Source organism: Scyliorhinus torazame, chromosome 8 (assembly GCF_047496885.1).
Source record: "Scyliorhinus torazame isolate Kashiwa2021f chromosome 8, sScyTor2.1, whole genome shotgun sequence".
Classification (NCBI taxonomy): Eukaryota; Metazoa; Chordata; class Chondrichthyes; order Carcharhiniformes; family Scyliorhinidae; genus Scyliorhinus; species Scyliorhinus torazame.
In genome coordinates this window covers 102,114,408-102,137,377 of record NC_092714.1, presented here as the reverse complement: position 1 = coordinate 102,137,377, position 22,970 = coordinate 102,114,408, and the positions used below count along the sequence as shown (strand labels likewise).

At 51.5% G+C, this 22,970-nt stretch overlaps 1 protein-coding gene across 1 annotated transcript in view; it reads right to left on the bottom strand.

Annotated features, from left to right (window-relative positions):
- The window catches only part of LOC140428015 (glycerol kinase), a 203,857-nt gene that overhangs the window by 121,259 nt on the left and 59,628 nt on the right, over positions 1 to 22,970 (bottom strand). The window contains exon 9 of the mRNA XM_072513963.1: positions 13 to 48. Within this exon, the coding sequence (XP_072370064.1) occupies positions 13 to 48 (36 nt within the window). The remainder of the gene's footprint in view (positions 1 to 12; positions 49 to 22,970) is intronic.

The following is a 22,970-nucleotide window of genomic DNA, read 5'->3' as shown; positions in this document are numbered from 1 at the left end:
AAATATACTTACACCCGATATTGGTACTTTAGCTAGTGTTCCGCATCTCTATTAATAAAAAAGAAATATGAAGTTTATGTTAGTGGTTGCTCACATTTTAAATCATTTATGCATCAAAAAGTCAGGAATATGTATTTAAAACTTATATTCTTGGACATTTTTCAATTTTTAGGATATGGCATTGCTGGCTCGGCCACCATTTGTTGCCCACCCCCAATGCTCTTGAGTTACCTTCTTGAACTGTTGCAGTCCATGTGGTGTTGGTAGACCACAGAGATGTTAGCGAGAGAGTTCCATATTTTGATCCAGCAACAGTGACAGAACGGTGATGTAGTCAGGATGGTGAGTGGCTTGGAGGGGAACTTCGTGGTGGTGGTGTTCCCATGTGCCTGTTGCCTTCGAGGGTGATTGAGGTCAAGAGTTTGGAACATGCTGCCTATAGAGCCTTGGTGAGTTCCTGCAGTGTATCTTGTATATGGTGCACACTGTTGCTATCTTGTGTTTTTGGTGGAGGGAGTCAATGTTTTTGGTAAATGAGGTGCCAATCAAGCAAGCGGTTTTGTCGTGGATGCTGCCAAGCTTCGAGTGTTTTTGGAGCTGCACTCATCCTGGCAAATGGAGAGTATTCAGCCACACTCCTAAATTGTGCTTTGTAGATGGTGGACAGGCTTTTGGGAGTCAGGAGATGAGTTACCTGCCACAGGATTCCTAACCTCTGAGCCGCTCTTGTAACCACAGTATTTATATGTCTGATCCAGTTCAATTTCTGGTCAACGGTAACTCCCAGATGTTGATTGTAGGGGTTTCAGCGACTGTAATGCCACGGGGCGATGGTAAGATTCTCTCTTTTCTGAGATGGTCATTGTCTGGCACTTGTGGAGTGAATGTTAATTGCCACTTGTCAGCCCAAGCCTGGATACTGGGTACTGTCCAACTCTTGCTGCATTTTGATATATATAAAATACATACCTTATATAATATATAAAATATATCAGCTCTATATTACATATAAACGTGTCGGACCTCTCATAATTTTCCTTATAAGCTTTACCTCCATAATTATCCTGAAAAATGTAGTTTCTACTCTCAGACATTGTTAATGTGGTTCTATGAATTCAGTGCCAAAATACATTACCGATTGTCCTGAATCATGGAATTAGATCAATTGTATTTCCAACAAACAATGGCTAAACTAAAACTTCATTAACTGATGTCAATCCTCCCCATAAAATTACATACAACTTTTCAGACACATTAAACCAAATAGATGAAAGCCTTGATTTTAATCCAAGCATCTGACAACAAGTTGTGCCAAATCATGGATTTTCCAATTACCTGAATAATAAAAACAAAATGAAACAGTAAATTTCATTTTGATTAGCATAAGTCATGTATTTTCACCGTCATATCGAATCATTAGTAAGCAGACTACAGGGATGCTGAAGCAGAGGTTCATGTGTCTCCACCAGGCTGGGACTTCCATTCAGATATCCAACAAAGCATCCCTCCGATATCATCCTGCTGTGATGCTTGCCAAAGAACCTCATAGAAATCTCTTCATTTGTAGGAGGCCAGCAACTGTAGCAGCCCACATTAGATACAGAACATCAGGGGAGGTGAGCACACAACATCAGGGCCATTTCACGACCTCAGTACTTCCCAAAGCACATGACAACCATTTAGGGTACTTTGAAGGGTTGTCATGGAAATGCTAGTAGCTGATTTGTGTACCGAAATGTACAAAGATTGGTTAATCTGTTTTAGATATGTTGATGAAGGGACTGGGTAGGACACCAGAATACTATCATGTGATACAAAAGCAAAATACTACTGATGGTTGCTGGAAATCTGAAATAAAACCTAAAAGTGTAGGAAAAACTCAGCATGTCAGGCAGCCTCTGTGGACAGAAATAGAGTTAACGTGTCAGGTCGATGGCTGTTAATCAGAACACTACTACAGGATCTTTTACATCTACTTGAGGGGACATACAGGACCTCAGTTTAACATCACATCCGAAAAGCAGCTTCTTTGATATTGCAGTACCTCCTCACTCAGTACCGCCAACGCAGATTTTGTGCTCAGGTTTTTGAAGTGGGAATTGAATTTACAACATTCTGTGTGAGGGAGAGACCGAGAGAGGGAGAAAAGGAAGGAATGAAAAAAAAACATGGGTTAATGGAAGTCCATTCCTCTGCTACAGGCAAGTGAGATATGAAGATGGTAGACACTGCCACTGTCAACTGCGAGACAGATGAAGGCCACAAGGGGCAGCACGGTAGCACAGTGGTTAGCACAGTTGATTCACAGCTCCAGGGTCCCAGTTTTAAATCCCGGTTTCGGTCACTATCTGTGCGGAGTCTGCACGTTCTCCCAGTGTCTGCGTGGGTTTCCTCCGGGTGCTCTGGTTTCCTCCCACAGTCCAAAGATGTGCAGGTTAGGTAGATTGGCCATGTTAAATTGCCCTTAGTGTCAATAAAGGTAGCCATGATGTGGAGATGTCAGCGTTGGACTGGGGTGAACACAGTAAGAAGTCTTACAACACCAGGTTAAAGTCCAACATGTTTGTTTCAAACACTAGCTTTCGGAGCACTGCCCCTTCAGTCACCTGAGGAAGGAGCGTGCTCTGAAAGCTAGTGTTTGAAACAAACATGTTGGACTTTAACCTGGTGTTGTAAGACTTCTTACTGTGCTCAAAAAAGGTGAGTTGGGGTTACTGGGTTATGGGGATAGGGTGGAGGTGTGTGCTTGGATGTGGTGCTCTTCCCAAGGGCCAGTGCAGACTCAATGGGCCGAATGGCCTCCTTCTGCGCTGTAAATTCTATGAAATTCTATAACCTCTGGAGACTGACTTTTGGAAAGGCATTGGAAGTGGCAAGCCGAAGAGGGTCCAGAGAAAACAGAGGCCAGCAAATAGGCACCATCTTCCTCTGCAGCATATCCAGCAGGAGAGCACCATGCTCGAGTAAGGTGCCTGAAACACGCTTAATGCAGCGTTAACCACCATGGCACAAACCATCTTACAAGACTGAAGATTACAATTAATTACTAGATATTGACTTGGCTCTCTCACCTTGTTGGCACACACACCCTTCCAGACTTGGTATATGCCTGATCTTATTAAATTGTAAAATGCAAACAAACAAATGATAACAGGTAATTATCAGCATGCAACACTAAATATCGATTTAAAAGTCCCAATATACAGTTTAGATTTTCTATAAAGTGTGATTGCCAGGCATCACAACAACCAGCAGCAAAGGAGGATGCAGCCATAAACCCAACATTTTGCTTTTCTTCCATAGTTAGATATCATTAATTATTTTAGAAGTTTATAACTTTTACAATTATAACAACCTCCAAATGAAATCAACTAATATTTCTGGTACATTTCCATATGACTAAATGCAGTTACTATTTATACCACTCCAATTTATAAATAGTTCAGAATATAGCCAAATATGGACAATGCTCAGATAAGGAATGGAACAGGAAAAAAAATTGGAGGACAATGGAGGAAAGGAGGAAAACAGATAATCTGAAGAACTTTTCCAAAATCCGAGTAGGTAAATACAGATTTTCATTTTAGAATCATTGAATCCAAGAGCACAGAAGGCCACCATTCAGTCCATCATGTCATTGTCAGCTGTTTAAAAGAACGAGTCAATTCGACAGATTCCCCTGCTTCTTCCTCAAATCACTGGAACCTTTTCCTTCAAATTTTGTTTTTAAAGTTCCTATTGAATCTGTTTCCACCACTCTTTCAGGCTGTGCATTCAAGGGTATAATAATTTGGTGCGTAACAATATTTCACCTCATCTGATCTCTGGTTCTTTTGCCAATTATCTTAAATCTGTGTCCTCTAGTACTGACCTTTCAATCTGGACGAGTACGCAACCACCATCACAGACTTCATCAGTAAGTGTGTCGAGGACTGTGTAGCAAAGAAAACAATACGGGTATTCCCCAATCAGGAACCCTGGCTCAATCAAGGTTCACTCCCTGCTGAAGTTCCGGACGGAGGCGTTCAAGTCTGATGACCCTGCACTATATCCGAAATCCAAGTACAACATACGGAAAGCCATCAGGGATGCAAAAAGACAATACCGCATCAATCTAGAGTCCCAGGCCAACGACACTAACCCACAACGACTATGGCAGGGACTACACAAGATCACAGGCTATAAAGCAAGGCCAGGTGGAATATCTGGGGCTGGAGCATCCCTACCCGATGATCTGAACGAGTTCTATGCCTGCTTTGAGCAGTCAGCCAATGTATCAGTGCCACCCGCCCCAACAGCCATGGACACACCCATACCCACTATTACAGCCTCAGAGGTAAGAGCTGCCTTCTTGAAGTGAATCCGCAGAAAGCGACAGGCCCCGACGGAGTCCCTGGGTGAGCACTCAGAGCCTGCGCAGATCAACTGGTTAGTGTATTCGGAAATATCTTCACCACCTCACTCCTCCGCTGAGTCCACACCTCCTTCAAGAAGACCACCATAATACCAGTACCAAAGAAGAACTGCCTCAAATCCCTGTCTCAGCCTGCCTCAACGACTACTAACCGGTGGCCCTAACGTCTGTTATCATGAAACGCTTCGAGCGGCTAGTCAGGAGACAGATCACTGCCAGCCCCCCAGACAATCTTGATCCACTGCAGTTTGCCTATCACCGCAACCGGTCCACAGCAGATGCTATCTCACTGGCTCTGCAATCAACACTCAAACACCTCGACATCAAGGACACCTATGTAAGACTGCTGTTCATAGACTGCAGCTCCGCCTTCAACACCATTATCCCAACAAGACTAATAACCAAACTGTGCAATCTTGGACTGGACCCCTCCCTGTGCTGCTGGATCCTCGACTTCCTCATCAACAGACCGCAATCTGTCAGTATAGGCAACAGCACCTCCTCCACAATAGTCCTCAATACCAGAGCCCCACAAGGATGTGTGCTCAGTCCTCTACTGTACTCCCTATATACATATGACTTGTGGCAAGCTTTAACTCCAACTCAATCTATAAGTTTGCGGATGATACGACGGTGGTGGGCCGTATCTCAAACAACGACGAATCAGACTACAGGAGGGAGATAAATCATTTGGTTGCATGGTGTACCGAAAACAACCTATCTCTAAATGTTGGAAAGACCAAGGAACTGATCATCGACTTCAGGAAGCGTAGCACGACACACTCTCCCGTCTGCATCAATGGCTCCGAAGTGGAGATGGTCAAGAGCCTAGGGGTCAGAATCACAAACAGTCTGTCCTGGTCCACTCACGTTGATGCAACAATCAAGAGAGCCCAACAACGTCTCTACTTCCTACGGAAGCTAAAGAAATTTGACCTGTCTGCATCGCCTCTCACAAACATCTACAGATGTGCGATAGAGAGCATCCTATCCGGCTGCATCACAGCCTGGTATGGCAACTGCTCAGCCCAAGATCGCAAGAAACTGTAGACTGTGGTGAACTCAGCCCAACGCATCACACAAGCTTGCCACCCCCACATTGATTCTGCATACACCTCCCGCTGCCTCAAGAAGGCAGACAGCATTATCAGAGATCCCTCCCACCCAGGCATTGCCTTCTTCCAGACCCTTCCATCAGGCAGAAGGTACAGAAGTCTGAAGACAGAGGAACATCATCTTCCCCACAGCTGCAAGACTCCTCAATGACTCCTCCTCGGACTGATCTGTTCCCTGTAAGAACACTATTCATGACGCCCTATGCTGCTCTTGCTCATGTATTTGCTTTGTTTAGCCCCTTGTTCCGCACTGTAACCAATCACTGTTTGTCGATGTACCATTTGTCAATGTTCTCTGTTGATTATCCTTTTGTCTACTATGTATGTACTGTGTACATTCCCTCGGCCCCAGAAAAATACTTTTCACTGTACTTCGGTACATGTGACAATAATCAAATCATAAGACCATAAGACATAGGAGCAGAATTAGGCCACTTGGCCCATCGAGTCTGCTCCGCCATTCAATCATGGCTGATATTTTCTCATCCCCATTCTCCTGCCTTCTCCCCATAACCCCTGATCCCCTTATTAATCAAGAACCTATCTATCTGTCTTAAAGACACTCAGTGAATTGGCCACCACAGCCTTCTGCGGCAAAGAGTTCCACAGATTCACCACCGTCTGGCTGAAGAAATTCCTCCTCACCTCTGTTTTAATGAATCGTCCCTTTAATCTGAGATGGTGTCCTCTGGTTCTAGTTTTTCCTACAAGTGGAAACAACCTCTCCCCGTCCACTCTATCCAGCCCTCGCAGTATCTTGTATGTTTGAATAAGATCCCCTCTCACCTTCTAAACTCCAACGAGTACAAACCCAGAGTCCTCAAACGTTCCTCATATGACAAGTTCTTCATTCCAGAGATCATTCTTGTGAACCTCCTCTGGACCCTTTCCAAGGCCAGCACATCCTTCCTCAGATATGGGGCCCAAAACTGCTCACAATACTCCTAATGAGCCTTATACAGCCTCAGAAGTACACCCCTGGTTTTGTATTCTAGCCCTCTTGACATGAATGCTAACATTGCATTTGCCTTCTTAACTGGTCACTGAACCTGCACATTAACCTTAAGAGAATCGTGAACAAGGGGCGAGATTCTCCGACTCCCCCGCCGGGTCGGAGAATCGCCGGGGGCCGGCGTGAATACCGCCCCCGCCGGTTGCCGAATTCTCCTGCACCGGATATTCGGCGGGGGCGGGAATCGCATTGCGGCGGTTGGCCGTCCCCCCCGCCCCGCGATTCTCCGGCCCGGATGGGCTGAAGTCCCGCCGCTAAAATGCCTGTCCCGCCGGCGTAGATTAAACCACCTACCTTACCGGTGGGACAAGGCGGCGCGGGCGGGCTCCGGGGTCCTGGGGGGGGGGGGGGGGGGGGGCAGCGCGGGGCAATCTGGCCCCGGGGGATGCCCCCACGGCGGCCTGGCCCGCGATCGGGGCCCACCGATCCGCGGGCGGGCCTGTGCCGTGGGGGCACTCTTTCCCTTCCGCCTTCGCCACGGTCTTCACCATGGCGGAGGCGGAAGAGACTCCCTCCACTGCGCATGTGCGGGAATGCCATCAGCGGCCGCTAACGCTCCCGCGCATGCGCCGCCCGGAGATGTAATTTCCGCACCAGCTTTGGTGCTAGGCACCAAAGGCCTTTTCCGTCAGCTGGCGGGGCGGAAATTCGTCCGGCGCGGGCCTAGCCCCTTAAGGTTGGGGCTCGGCCCCCCAAGTTGTGGAGCATTCCGCACCTTTGGGGTGGCGCGATGCCCGACTGATCTGCGCCGTTTTGGGCGCCAGTCGGCGGACATCGCGCCGATACCGGAGAATTTCGCCCCAGGACTCCCAAGTCCCTTTGTGCATCTGCTTTCCGAAGCATTTCCCCATTTAGAAAATAGTCTATGCCTAGATTCCTCCTTCCAAAGTGCATAACCTCACACTTTTCAACATTGTATTTGTCACTTCATTGCCCACTCTCCTAGCTTGTCCAAGTCCTTCTGCAGCCCCCTTGCTTCCTCAACACTACCTGTCGCTCGACAGATCTTTGTATCATCTGCAAACTTAACAACAGTCCCTTCAGTACCTTCTTCCAGATCATTAATGTATATTGTAAAAAGTTGTGGTCCCAGCACAGACCCCTGAGGCACACCAGTAGTCACCGGCTGCCATCCTGAAAAAGACCTCTTTATCCCCAATCAATCAATCAATCAGCAGAAACAGTTTCATGGACGACAATAAACCTTCGGAATTTTGAATTAAATCTCAATTTTACTGTCTCTGCATCAAGGAACACAATCCTAAAGCCTGGGATTTTCATGATACGATGAGGCAGAAACTCAAGTGGACAGGTTAGAATTTGCCAGTTACGATCCCAGTTGATGCTATAACTGGATGGGACGATCTCAGAACAGAACCCTCGCTCAAACTTCTACTTATTTTTATAAAATATGGAGGAGCAGAGTCACAGGGCTGCTAATTAGTTGTAACAAGAATTTAAAAAAAAATTAAACATGAAAAGTTGGATGATTATACAATACTCCTTTACTCCCCCCTTCGCTTAACAATTACACATAGGTTTTAGGATTAACACGGGTTAGAAAGTACATATTAAGCTACAATGGTCTCATTAACACACAAAGTCCCTTTTAAACATACCAGATGACTGTGGTCAAATACACACACTCCACTCTGAACCTATGTTAGTGTCTGTGGATTTCTCCTAAGAATTCCCCAGATGATGAAGACATGAGATTTTCCAAATTCCACTGTCAAAAGCAGGGTTTAAAAACTTGTCTCCTAATAATGCTTTCCCCTAGTGGTTTGCATCACAAAATCCAGTCCAGCTTTCACAATTGACTCTTAATCCAAGCTTCTACCCCACTTTTAACAATAATCCAGTCCAGGATTTTATATCAACCCCTTTTTGAGTTTCACAGTGTTGATGACTGTACAAGCTGTTCACACTTGCTTTAACTCTCAATTCCCAGACTGTATTAAAATTACTGATGACAGAGTCAATTGTGTACTGAATTCCCACATCGGTGCATGGAGAGAAGGACTAGAAGTGCTCGTAAAGGCAGAAACAGAAAGACAGAGAAGGCTTGGGCTGAAGCTGCAGCAGGAGACAGCTGGTTTGTCGACTCAGCGGTCAACGGAGCAGCTGATGCAAGCAATTCAGGAAGGCTTTGCTAAGCAGAAACGGGACTGCTTGGACCCAATAAAAGAGCAGATTGAGCGGCTGGAGCTTAGATTGTACGCCCAAGACCGGGCGATCCAGAAGTTAGAGAAGGCACTGGCTGATCAGGAGGAACATCAAACTGCGGTGGAGTTGGAGGTGGGGATGCTGAGAGACCAGCAGAAGAAGCTCCTGGAGAAGGTGCAGGACCTAGAGAATAGGTTCCGCCGGCTGAACTTGAGAATCATTGGGCTCCCGGAGGGATCCGAAGTAATGGACGCTGGGGCATATGTCGTAGACATGTTTGAGAAGCTGCTGGGGGATGGGGCATTCTCCCGGCCCTTGCAGGTGGACAGGGCTCACAGAGCACTCGCGAGGAAGCCGCTAATGGGAGACCCCCCCACCCCCGAGGGCAATGGTGGTGAGATTCCACAGGTACTCATAAGGAGCGCATTCTACAATGGGCCAAGCAGACACGGAGCTGTAAGTGAGACAACAGTATCCTGCGGGTTTACCAAGACCTAGTGTGGAGGTGGCCAGGAGAAGAGCAGGCTTCAACCAGATTAGGTCGATCCTTTTTAAGAAAAAGGTGAAGTTCGGACTGTTGCATCCGGCCCGTCTCTGGGTCACGCACGAGGAACAGCACTTTTATTTTGAGTCGCCTGAGGACGCGCTGGACTTTGCAAAAAGGAAAGGACTGGTGGTGGACTGAGAACTTTTGAATTTTGCTGCAACGTTCATGTTTTGTTTTGTTTTTTGTTTTGTTAATCTGCTCTTTTAAAAAAAGTTTCTCATTTTTCATTTTGTGGAAGCTGTTTGTAATGCCGTTTGCATTGATTTGGGACCAGCGGTAGAGCTGAGTGAGTTAAGGTTTTCATTTGCACTGTTGGGGGATGGAGGTGTGCTTGTTTAGATCTTGGTGTTTTTCTGTCGGGCAATTGTGTGGGGATTGTTTGATGTTGGAGTATGTTTGGATGGGGGGGGGGGGAACAATAGGTGGGAGACTATCTGGCGCCAGGGATGGTGGCCACCAAGCTAGCTAGGCGGGCTAGCTCACGGAAGCGCAGTGGGGGATGTGCATATGTTTGGTTTATTAAAGGGGTTGGATTATAGAGTGTTGTTACTGGGGGGTGGGGGTGTAAATGTTCTGCTGACGAGGGAGGGACTTGGGCTAAGGGACAGAGAGGAGGTTGGGGGCAGAGGCTGCTTGGGGGCGGGCTGGTGGAGGCGCAGAGCATGGGCTGGAGGCCGGCCCAAAAAAGGGGATGGCTGATCGGCGAAGGGGGGGGGGTGCAATGAGCCCCCCAACTAGGCTAATCACCTGGAATTTCGAGGGTTAAATGGGCCGGTCAAGAGGGCATGTGTTCGCGCATCTTAGGGGACTGAAGGCGGACGTGGTAATGTTGCAGGAGACGCACCTTAGAGTAACTGACCAGATTAGATTGAGGAAAGGCTGGGTCAGTCAGGTCTTTCACTCGGGACTGGATTCAAAGACTCGAGGGGTCGCGATCCTGATCAATAAGCGGGTGGTGTTTGAGGCAGGTAGAATAGATTCGGGTGTGGGAGATCGGTACATTATGGTCAGTGGGAAACTGGAGGGGGTGCAGGTGGTATTAGTAAATGTGTATGCGCAAAATTGGGATGATGTGGTGTTTATAAAGAGGATGCTGGGAAAGATACCGGACCTGGACTCGCACAGGTTGGTCATGGGAGGGGACTTCAACACAGTTATTGACCCTGGCTTGGACCGGTCAAGCTCGAAAACGGGCAAGGTGCCAGCAATGGCAAAGGAACCTAAATGGTTCATGGAGCAGATGGGGGGGTGGGATGGTGAATCCATGGAGATTTGGGCAGCCGAGGGTGAAGGGGTTCTCCTTCTACTCACACATGCATAAAGTGCACTCCCAGATTGATTTCTTTATTTTGAGCAGGGCCTTATTGGCAGGGGTGGTGAACACGGGGTACTCGGCGATCACAATCTCAGACCATGCTCCGCACTGGGTTGATCTGCAGGTTAGTAAAGACAGTAACCAGCGCCCGCACTGGAGGTTAGATGTGGGACTTTTGGCTGACGAAGGGGTGTGCGAGCGGCTGAGGAAATGTATTCAGAACTACCTGCAGGTCAACGACACGGGGGAAATTTCAGCAGCGGTGGTCTGTGAAGCACTGAAGGCAGTGGTCAGAGGGAAGCTGATCTCGATATGGGCTCATAGGGAGAAGGTGGACAGGGCAAAGATGGACCGACTGGTAAAGGAGATACTACAGGTCGATAGGAGGTATGCGGAGACCCCAGAGGCAGGGCTTTTAAGGGAATGGCGGAGACTACAGGTGGAGTTCAGCTTGTTAACCACAGGGAAGGCGGTGGAGCAGCTGAGAAAGACGAGGCTGGCGATCTATGAGTATGGAGAGAAGGCCAGCAGATTGTTTGCACAGCAGCTTAGGAAGAGGGGGCTAGGGAGATGAGGAAAGTAAATGACGGAGATGGGAACCTGGTCGGAGATTCAGCAGGGGTGATTAAGGCGTTTAGGGATTTCTACAGTAGGCTGTAAAGGTCGGAACCCCCTACGGGGCCGGAGGGGATGAGGCACTTCTTGGAGGTGCTGAATTTCCCAAAGGTGGACGGGAAGCTGGGAGATGGGCTGGTGACCCCAATCGAGTTAGAAGAGATAGTGGAGGGTCTGAAGGCCATGCAGTCGGGTAAGGTCCCGGGGCCGGACGGGTACCCAGTGGAGTTCTATAAAAAGTTCTCTGGGATATTGGGGCCGGTGTTGATGAGGATGTTCAATTAGGTAAGGTAAAGAGGGGTGCAGCCCCCGACGATGTCACAGACCACGATTTCGCTGATTCTGAAGCGGGCCAAGAACCCAGAGCTGTGTGGGTCCTACAGGCCGATATCCCTGTTGAACGTGGATGCCAAATTGCTGGCCAAAACTTTGTCCTCCAGGATTGAGGATTGAGTTCCGGACGTTATTGGGGAGGACCAGACGGGGTTTGTTAAGGATGGGCGGTTGGTGGCCAATGTAAGAAGGTTGTTAAATGTGATCATGATGCCCCCGGAAGGTAGGGAGGTGGAGGTAGTGATCGCAATGGATGCAGAAAAAGCTTTTGATCGAGTAGAATGGGATTATCTGTGAGAGGTACTGGGACGGTTCGGATTTGGGCGGGGCTTTATTGACTGGGTCAGGCTGCATCAGGATCCTGTGGCAAGCGTACGTACGAATCGGACAACATCGGACTATTTTAGACTGCACCGGGGACGAGACAGGGATGCCCCTTCTCCCCACTGTTGTTCGCGCTAGCTATAGAGCCGTTGGCAATTGCTCGGAGAGCCTCAAGGGGCTGGTCCGGAGGGGGGGAGGGGGGAGCACAGAATCTTGCTTTATGTAGACGACCTGCTTCTGTATGTATCGGACTCAATAGAGGGGATGGAAGAAATCATGAGGATTCCGGGGGAATTTGGCCGGTATTCGGGGTATAAGCTAAATATGGGAAAAAGTGAGATGTTTGCGGCCCAGGCGAGGGGACAGGAGAGACGATTGGGGGAGCTGCCGCTTAAATTAGTAGGGGGAAAGCTTTAGGTACCTAGGCATCCAAGTGGCGTGGGAATGAGACCGGCTGCATAAATTAAACCTGGCCCGACGAGTAGACCAAATGAAGGACGATTTTCGGAGGTGGGACGCGCTTCTGTTGTCACTGGCTGGGAGGGTGCAGACAGTGAAGATGATGGTCCTCCCGAGATTCCTGTTCGTGTTTCAATGTCTCCCCATCTTTATTCCGCGGTCCTGTTTTAAACTGGCTTCATTTGGGTGGGCAAGACCCCGCGAGTAAGGAAGGTAATGCTTAAGCGGAGTCGGGGAGAGGGCAGGCTGGCGCTGCCTAATTTTAGTAACTATTACTGGGTGGCTTCATGCAAGGGCACCAGTCTGGGGGGTGTTGGTAACTGCGCCTCTGCCGTTCCCGCCGGCACGGTACTCCACCAGCCCCGTGGTGGTGGCGGCACAATGAGTCTGGGGGTAATGGAGGAGACATGTGGGAGCAGAGGGAGCATCGGTCTGGTCCCCAATCTGTAATAATTCCCGGTTTGCCCTGGGAAATATGGATGGAGGGTTCCGGATATGGCGGTGGGCAGGGATTGAGAGGATGGGGGATATGTTCATAGAGGGGAGCTTTCCGAGTTTGAGGGCACTTGAGAAGTTACGGTTGGCGAGGGAAAATGAATTCAGGTATCTGCAGGTTTCCTACGTAAACAGGTGTCAACCTTCCCGCTCCTATCGCTAAGGGGGATTCAGGACAGGGTAGTTTCCAGAGGGTGGGTAGGAGAAGGGAGCGTCTCTGACATTTACAAGGAACGTATGGGATCAGAGGAGACCGAGGAGCTGAAGCGCAAGTGGGAGGAGTGATAGAGGATGGTCTATGGGCGGACGCGTTGAGTAGAGTCAATACATCCGCAACATGTGCCAGGCTCAGCCTGATACAATTCAAGGTCGTTCATCGGGCTCACATGACAGTGGCCCGGATGAACAGATTCTTTGGGGTGGAAGACAGGTGTGCAAAATGTGCAGGAGAACCAGCGAACCATGTCCACATGTTCTGGACATGTCCGAAGCCTAGGGGATTTTGGCAGGGGTTTGCAGATGTCATGTCCATGGTGTTAAAAACAAGGGTGGCACTGAGTCCAGAGGTGACGATTTTCAGGGTGTCAGAAGACCCGGGAATCCAGGAGGAAAAAGAGGCAGACGTTCTGGCCTTTGCTTCCCTGGTAGCCCGGAGACGGATACTATTAGCTGGGAGGGACTCAAAGCCCCCGAAGTCGGAGACCTGGCTATCGGACATGGCTAGCTTTCTCTGTTTGGAGAAAATCAAGTTCGCCTTGAGAGGGTCACTGTTAGGGTTCACCCGGAGGTGGCAACCGTTCGTCGACTTCTTCGCGGAAAATTAATCGTCAGCAGAAGGGGGGGGGGGTTAGTTTAGCTTAGAGTAGGGGGTTAAGAAAGGTGGGACCTGTAAGGGAGGGAGATGGCTTTTGCACTATGTTTATAGTTTCACGTACATTGTTTATTTTGTTGTTATAATACCAAAAATACCTCAATAAAATGTTTATTAAAAAAAAAATAATTACATCAAATGTTTCATTTGCCTCTGAAGTCTGCTGTCCCACTTTAAATTTAGTTAATGCAACTATCTCTTTAACTCAGAACACTTTGTTTATTCTTCCATGAATTATTCTGAACAATACCTCGGTCTCTGTTCTCTTAAATTCTGGTGTCTTAAACATTCTTTCTGTCCAAATTCCTTGGTTATCTGGACCGTAACTTGTACTTTAGAAAGTCTCCCTCTTTGCAGCTACCATCCTGTCCAGTCTTTCTTCTGGCAGAGTTGAGAGATGTTCATTCCCTGATAAGACTGAACAACGCAAGCCTCTGTGCATTATTCATCCCATGTTCCAGTCACTCATTGCATTTAATTTGCGATGCAGCAGCTGACTCGTGTGCGGCAGCTGTACATTTTCCTGACTTCAAAATGTGCATGTTTTTTTTTCAGTTTCTACGCATCAGTAGGATATGCTGCAATCACACTTGGAGCAGACACATGGAAAACATTTGATGGTCAAAACAATTTGTGACACCAGATGCGTCATTCTCCGACCCCCCAGCGGGTCGGAGAATGGCCGTTGGCCGCCGTGAATCCCGCCCCCGCCGGTTGCCGAAGTCTCCGAAGGGAGAAAAGTCGGCCGGGCGTTAATGGCGCCGCTGACGTCGGAGAATGGCACGGGTCTGCGCAAGGCAGCCGATTTTGGGCCTGCCGATATTCTCCCTTCCGGATGGGCCGAAGTCCCGTCGACGTGATGACCGTTCACGTCGACGTGGGGGGGGGGGGGGGTGTTCCGTGCCGGGGAGGGGGATGGGGGGTCCGTGCTGCAGAGGGGCAGGCGGCAGCCGCCCAGGCTGGAGGGACACCTGACCGCCAGGACGAGGAGGGGGAGGAGGACGTCGCGGCCGCACGGCAACGGAGGCACCCGAGGGCGCCCAGTGTCTACCGGCCCCGGCAGTCATACCAGGACCTCACGGACCGGGAATTCAGGAGGAGACTCCGGATGAGGCGGGAAACCGTGGCACATATCTGCCACCTGCTGGCACACCTGTCACCGCGTGGCACTGGCAGGGGACACCCTCTCCCCGTGTCCGTCAAGGTTACGGTTGCCCTGAACCTTTATGCAACGGGGTCATTCCAGGCACCGAGTGGGGACCTGTCCGGCATATCGCAGACATCGGTGCATCGGGGCAGTGACAGATGCCCTTTATGCCATGGCGTACCGCTACATCCGCTTCCCTGTGGATCAGGCCAGCCAAGATGCCCGGGCCGTGGGCTTCTCTGCAGTGGCCGGGTTGCCCATGGTCCAGGGCGCGATCGATGGGATGCACGTCGCCGTGCGGCCACCCGCAGATAACAGGGCCGTGTTCACCAATAGGAAGGGGACCTATTCGATGAACATACAGGTGGTCTGCGACCACCGCATGATGATCCTGCAAGTCTGCGCCCGTTACCCAGGCAGTGTACACGACTCATACGTGTTGTCGCGGTCATCCATCCCCGGCATGTACGAGGGACGCCATCCCCGGCTGAGGGGCTGGTTGCTGGGCGACAGGGGCTACCCATTGCGATCGTGGCTGATGACGCCTGTACAGAGGACACGCAATGAGGCGGAGAACCGCTACAATGATGCCCATGTAGCGACAAGGGGAGTGATAGAGAGGTGCTTTGGCGTGTTGAAGATGCGTTTCAGGTGCCTGTACCTCTCTGGGGGCGCCCTCCAGTATCGGTCAGATAGGGTCGGCCGCATCATTGTGGTGTGCTGCGTCCTGCACAACATAGCCCAACAGAGGGGCGATGTGCCGTAGGCAGAGAAGGGCGGAGTGGAGGAGCAGCAGGAAGAGGCGCAGTCCTCCCCAGATGAGGGGGATGGGGGCAATGGTCAGGGCAGACAGGCTAGACACAGGCGGGTGGCTGTCCACCGTTACCGGCTGGCCCAGCGGGCACGGGACAGACTGATAGCCGCCTGCTTCACTGACTAGATGGGCGTGGGAATCGGGTAGTATGGCTACAGACCGCACACCATGGCAACAGCCGACCACCCACCCCCCCCACCCATCCACACACCCAGCACCCTCACCCCCCTCCCCAATCCCACCCACCCCACCCGCATGCACACCATCCCCCCCCCCCATTGCCGATCCACCTGCGGCACAACGGCCGGGCTCACACAGTTGCGGGTGGACGCATGTCTATTGCAGGCCGTGGAGGATGATGACAACCCGACCTGCGGTGAGCTCCTGGCTCCACATCGTTGGACTATGTCTGACCCATGGCCACAGTACCACCATCCACCCGGACCATCCCTGCATGCGGCTGTGACACTGCAGCGCACGGTCCCGTCCTCTGCCCGGGGGGATGTTGATGGCGGGCCAGGGGGAAGGGGGCAGACTCACCTGGGGCTCAGGTAAGACCACCCCTCACACACACACTTGCGCTCAACGTACATGACACCCCCGCACGCTTTGGACAGAGCACAAAGGCAGCTTCTGTAGGTGTAACATTGACTTTAATAACCAAACGAGTTCATGCACGTGCCCTAGCCCCTAAAACTCATCTGTGCCCTGCACCCGTGCCAACTTACTCAGTGTCTAATTGTTTGGCCTTACGGGCCCTTTGACTACGTCTAGTTGGTTCCCCAGACGGTACAGCAGAGCTGGAGGTGGACTCCTGTGATTCCTGCCCTCTGACACTGGATCCCTTTGGCGGCCGTTTCCTGGGGTGTCCTGGCCTAGATGGGCCAGACTGCGGCCCGGGCGACTGGGATGTCGAGCTGCCAGCCTGTCCTGCCCGTTGCCCACCCGATGCACCTGGGACGGAAAGGGGGGGGGGGGGGGGGTGTCGCGGTGTTCCCGGACCTCCCCTACAGGGGGACCCGGGACGGACCACACCACCTCCTCCTCCCTTGGGGTGCCCGATGGCCCCCAGGCCGCTACATGGGTGGGGGATGCGAACGGACTGGCCATCCGACGCCCCCCCGGCATCTGGCGCTGCCAGTCCTGGAGGCCCGTGCTGGTATCGACAGGGGTCTGCAGGTTTGCAGCCATGGAGCCCAGGGGGTTGGCAAACCCTGTCTGTGACAGTGCGACGCTGGCTCGCACATGGCCACTGGCGCCGATGCCCTCAGCGATGGCCTGCAGAGACTGGGCCATGGCCTGCTGAGACTGGGTCATGGTGTTGAGCGCCTCTGCCATCTGGCGCTGGCACTGGCTCATGGCCTCCTGTGAGAGGGCAGCCATGTCCTGGGCCACAGACGCCGCCTGCACAGAAAGCCCCAGGCCTCGCAAACCGTTCCCCATGTCTGACACCGTCGCACCCTTTGCCTCCACCGCGGACGCCACCCGTGCGGTGTCGGCCTGGGTGGCACGCATGACCGGCACCACTTCCAGCTCCTGGACGCGGGTGGACTCCTCCACCTGCGATTGCAGCCGCCGCAAGCTGGCCGTCACCCTCTTCGCTCGTCTCCGGGTCGGTGGTTGCATCGGATCTATGTGTGGGTGTGGAAGCTCCAGGAACCCGGGATCCATCTGGGCGGCAGATGTTCGCTTGGGCTGGGCTGCCCTCCGACCGCCCGGCCCCTCTGCTGCTCCTACCTCCACTTGCTGTACCGGGACGGCTGTGTTGTGCGCACCAGTGAGTGTACCAGACGCCTCATCACTAAAGTGCCCAACCGAGGTGAGTGTTTCTGCAATGGTGGGGGGTGTTGGTGACAGCAGTGGCGTTGTGTCGTGCTCTTCGTCCCACTCTGAGTCCATGGCACTTTGGGGTGGGGGTTCGTCTCCACCCATCCACTCTGACTCACTGTCCGGTATTTCATCTTCCTGGGTAGTGCTGTCCCGGGTAGGGGTGTCCCGGGTGGTGCTGTCCCGGGTGGTGCTGTCCCGGGTGGTGCTGTCCCGGGTGGTGCTGTCCCGGGTGGTGCTGTCCCGGGTGGTGCTGTCCCGGGTGGTGCTGTCCCGGGTAGTGGTGACCCGGGTAGTGGTGACCCGGGTAGTGGTGACCCGGGTAGTGGTGACCCGGGTAGTGGTGACCCGGGTAGTGGTGACCCGGGTAGTGGTGACCCGGGTAGTGGTGACCCGGGTAGTGGTGACCCGGGTAGTGGTGACCCGGGTAGTGATGTCCTGGGTAGTGGTGTCCTGGCTCGGATGTGACGGGGGCCTGTGGCTGCCCCCCTCGGCGCTGGGTGGCACACGCCTGCGTCGTCGCTCCCGCACGTGACAGGGGTGTCGTCTCCCTGTTGCTCCAGGTCTCTCCGTCTCCCGTGGTGTGCGAGGGGCATCCTGCGGGCGTCGCATGCCCGAGGGTCCGGGTCTCTCCGTCTCCCGTGGTGTGCGAGGGGCATCTTGCGGGCGTCGCATGCCGGAGAGTCCGGGTCTCTCCGTCTCCCGTGGCCTCCGAGGGGCATCCTGCAGGCGGTCTGCATCTGCGGGGATGGGTGCCTCGACGTTTGCTCCTGCGATACACAATGAAGCATGCATGGTTAGACACGCAGGCAGTGATCAGGTGGTATGGGGGAGGGGGATATGGGGGAGGGGGGATATGAGGACGGGCTGTCGGTGGCTCACTTGCTAGTACGCCCCTGACCTCTGCATCAGCAACCTCCCGGTCCAGGGCCCTTTCCTCGTGTTCGGTCAGTGGCCTCTCATCAGCGGGGCCTCCTCCAGTCCTCACATGCTCCGTATTGTTGTGTGCGCGCTTCTCCTGTGGCGGGGGGGTGGTGGCAGGGGTAAAAGGCAACAGTGTTAGGCAGGTATATGAGTGCACGCCATCGGTTGCGCGTGCATTGCAGAGGTTAAGGTTAGGGCTGGATTCATTTGGGGATATGGGGGAGGGGGGATATGGGGGGGGGGGGATATGGGGGAGGGGGGATATGGGGGAGGGGGGATATGGGGGAGGGGGGATATATGGGGGAGGGGGGGATATATGGGGGAGTGGGGGATATATGGGGGAGGGGGGTATATGGGGGAGGGGGGATATATGGGGGAGGGGGGTATATGGGGGAGGGGGGTATATGGGGGAGGGGGGTATATGGGGGAGGGGGTATATGGGGGAGGGGGTATATGGGGGAGGGGGTATATGGGGGAGGGGGTATATGGGGGAGGGGGTATATGGGGGAGGGGGGTATATGGGGGAGGGGGTATATGGGGGAGGGGAAATATGGGGATGGGGAAATATGGGGAAATATGGGGGAGGGGGGATATTGGGGGATATGGGGGAAGGGCGATATGGGGGAGAGGGAACATGGGGGAGAGGGAACATGGGGGAGAGGGAACATGGGGGAGAGGGAACATGGGGGAGAGGGAACATGGGGGAGAGGGAACATGGGGGAGAGGGAACATGGGGAGGGGGGACATGGGGGAGGGGGGATATGGGGGAGGGGGGATATGGGGGAGGGGGTATACGGGGGAGGGGGGATACGGGGGAGGGGGGATACGGGGGAGGGGGGATACGGGGGAGGGGGGATACGGGGAGGGGGGATACGGGGGAGGGGGGATACGGGGAGGGGGGATACGGGGGAGGGGGGATACGGGGGAGGGGGGATACGGGGGAGGGGGGATATGGGGGAGGGGGGATACGGGGGAGGGGGGGTATGGGGGAGGGGGGATATGGGGAGGCTCACCCTGCCTGCTCTGACGAGGTCGTTCACCTTCTTGTGGCACTGGGTGCCTGTCCGTGGTGTCAGGGCCGCAGCGGTGACGGCCTCTGCCACCTCCCTCCACAGACGCCGGCTGTGGCGTGGGGCAAATCTGCGGCCGTGCCCGGGATACAGGGCGTCCCCCCTCTGCTCCACCGCGTCCAGGAGCGCCTCCACATCCCGTGGCTGGAACCTCGGGGCTGAGCGGCGGCGAGCCATCCAGTCGGGTGTTCCGGTCGGGTGTTCCGGTCGGGTGGGGGGGGGGGGGGAGCAGCGCGGCCTTATGAGCCGTCACGCCGTGCGGCGTGTATGACGCTGCACGGCGTGAACCACATGCGCAAGCGCGGGTCCCGTCACGTCGCTGCTAGCCCATTTCGGGCCGGAGACTTTTGAACCATTTTTCCGGTGTGACGCAAGTCAGATTTGCGCCGTTTTTTGCGCCGATCGGCGGACTTTGCGCCGATAACGGAGAATTTCGCCCCAGGTGGCCCATTCATGCAGATGCTCTTTTAGCTTTGAGACTGAACTTTGTAAAGGAATGCTTATCAGGCATAGCCACATCAAATTCATGGAAACCGTGTGAAAGCTGAAGAAAAAAACCTTAGCAGAGAAGTTTGAAAAGTACGTAATTGGAGTTTTTATTGTTTTGTGGAATTGTTTATTTCAGAGAATTAATGCAGTCAACAAATTGCTGCAAATTGTTGATACAACTTCATTGAATGCTTCTCAATGGTTAGCCTCAGTTAGATGTTTTGTCATGCTGTACCGGAGAGCTTACTTTCAGCAACTGATGCACAAGGATGCCAAGGTCTCATAACACAATTTATACCAATAAAATAATAATTTGACTTCTTATTTTTGCTACCTAAGCTTATAACCTCACATTTACCCACATTATACTGCATCTGCCATGCATGTGCTGCGCATTCAGCTTGTCTAAATCCCGTTGAAGCATCTTTGCATCCTCCTCATGGCTCACCCTCCCACCCACCACCTACCTCTCTCAATTTACACTCATTTAAATAATAACATGCCTTCCTATTTTTGCTACCAAAAGCGTACAACCTCACATTATCCACATTGCATCTGCCATGCATGTGCCCACTCACTCAGCCTGTTCAAATCCCACTGAAGCATCTCTGCATCCTCCTCACAGCTCACCCTCCCACCCAACTTTGTATCATCTGCAAATTTGGAGATGATACAAATGCATCAACTGATTTGTACACACTTGAACATGATGGTTTGCAGGCAACCTTTCCCAACATGGAAAACATTATGAAATTATTTTTAACAATACCGGTCACAAATGCTTCCGGTGAACATTCTTCCTCTGCATTGAAAAGAGTGAAAAGAGTGAAAAATTATCTGCGAAATACGCTGAGTCAGGAACATTTGACAAGTTCAGCAATACTGATGACTGAAAATGCATCCGTTGAAGATTTCACCGATGATGATGTTAGTGATGATTTTATGAAGAAAAAGTGCAGAGGAAACGTTATCTAAATTGTTATGGATTGGAAACAACTGACGAAGCAAAAGAAATGGATGCTCCGCAATCGATTGGAATGGGTCCTCTCTATGAATCACGAAGGCAATGGCAAAGAGGCTGCATGCAGCTCATTAGGCAGTGATTCCGATAGTTCCTCAGTAGATGCTGAAGCATGCCAATGAAAAAGATGTCGACCGACTTAACACTCGTACTGGTCTGATTTCTCTTTTTAAATCATGACTATAATTCTAACTGCCTCAGCTGCAATGCTTAGTATGGACACTGATCAATACTGCTACATGATGAGCCAAATACAAGATGACCAAAGCACCCAGCCTCATTTTTAATGCTTCTAGCTCCTCTCACCAAACTATTGGGGATTGTTCATCTGTAAGTGTTGGATGCGGCTGAAGAGCCATATCTGAATAAAGTACCCATGAAAAAAAAAAATGTCACATAGCACAGTGGTTAGCACTGTTGCTTCACAGCTTCAGGGTCCCAGGTTCGATTCCCGGCTTGGGTCACTTGTCTGTGCGGAGTCTGCACGGGTATCCTCCAAGTGCTCTGGTTTCCTCCCACAGTCCAAACCACGTGAAGGTTAGGTTTATTGGCCAGGCTAAATTGCCCTTGGTGTCCAAAAAGGTTAGGTGGGGTTACGGGGATAGGGTGGAGGTGTGGGCTTAAGTAGGGTGCACTTTCCAAGGGCTGGTGCAGACTCCATGGGTTGAATGGCCTCCTTCTGCACTGTAGATTCTATGAATCTAAAAATCTGTTCCTCTCCATGTCCTCCAGTCAAAATTCTGTTCTTCAAAAGAGAACATATGCTGGTCTGATATAATGGCTGGTGTCCACAAGCAGACAGTTATAACCGGTGAGTAACCGCAATTCCCCCATCACTCTCAAAACTGGCCTTCAGAAAGTCTCCTTCTGGACAAAGAATGGAATTCTGCCAGTCAGATGCCAGCAAAGTCACTGATATTAGACTTGGACTGGACACTGCGCTTCACTGGAGTATTTTCCCCAGCACTGGACTTTTTCTGGGTCCTTCTCTCTTGCACTGGCCTGTGCTGTGCTACAGTCATATCATCAGCTAATTTCTCTATCCCATTGCTCATCAGTCATTTCTGTATTTGTTCCCTCAAGTCACACAGATTGCAATATTGACCATCACAACCATCATGCTGACAATAGGTAGGCTTGGATTTCAATTAATCAATTACGGGCTTGTTTTTAGAAGTTATAAAGCACTAAAGCAGTTAACAGTGGTTTGTCTATTTTCCTGTATTTTTGTGGCTTGCAATGTGCGAGCTGTGGATGTGCTGGGTCAGAAGGGCATTGATGTCATTGTGGGTGGGACTTGATGTAATTTGGGGCGGAGCTGCCATGTCACCAGAGGGCTGGGCATAGCGTGGGGGACCCTGCAAAGAGAGAAAGCGCAAGGCCCCAAAAGCGTAAGTCCACTTCTGCTTCCCAAGGTCCTGTCTCCAACTGTCCACAAGTTCAACTAAAAGTAAAACTTCAAAGCTTTTTTGCCGTACAAGGCCCCAATTGTTAAGCAATATCACATACCCCTGCAGACCTATTTATTTGCTCTTCACGCTGAAACCCTCTCAAAGCACAATAAAAACACAGTTGCAACTTAACCAATCCTCACACATACGAACACCTTTGTTGACCATGAATTTAACTATAGAATTATATAGAACCATGAATTAACTTCTAGGCACAGAAACATTAAATTAAATTAAAATCACTTAGAACTATACTATCTTTCTAACATTTACCAATACAAATCTAGTTCCCTTAGATTGGGCGGCACGGTGGCAGTGATTAAGACCACTGCCTCACAGTGCCAGGGACCTGGGTTCCATTATGGTCTTGGGTGAGTCTACGTGGAGTTTGTACGTTCTCGTTTCTGCGTGGGTTTCTTCTGGGTGCTCCGATTTCCTCCCACAGTCCAAAGATGTGTAGGTTAGGTGGGGTTACGGGGATAGGATGGTGGCTTATGCTTGATAGGTTGGTCTTTCAGAGGGTCGGTGCAGACTAGATGGGCTGAATGGTTTCTTTATGTA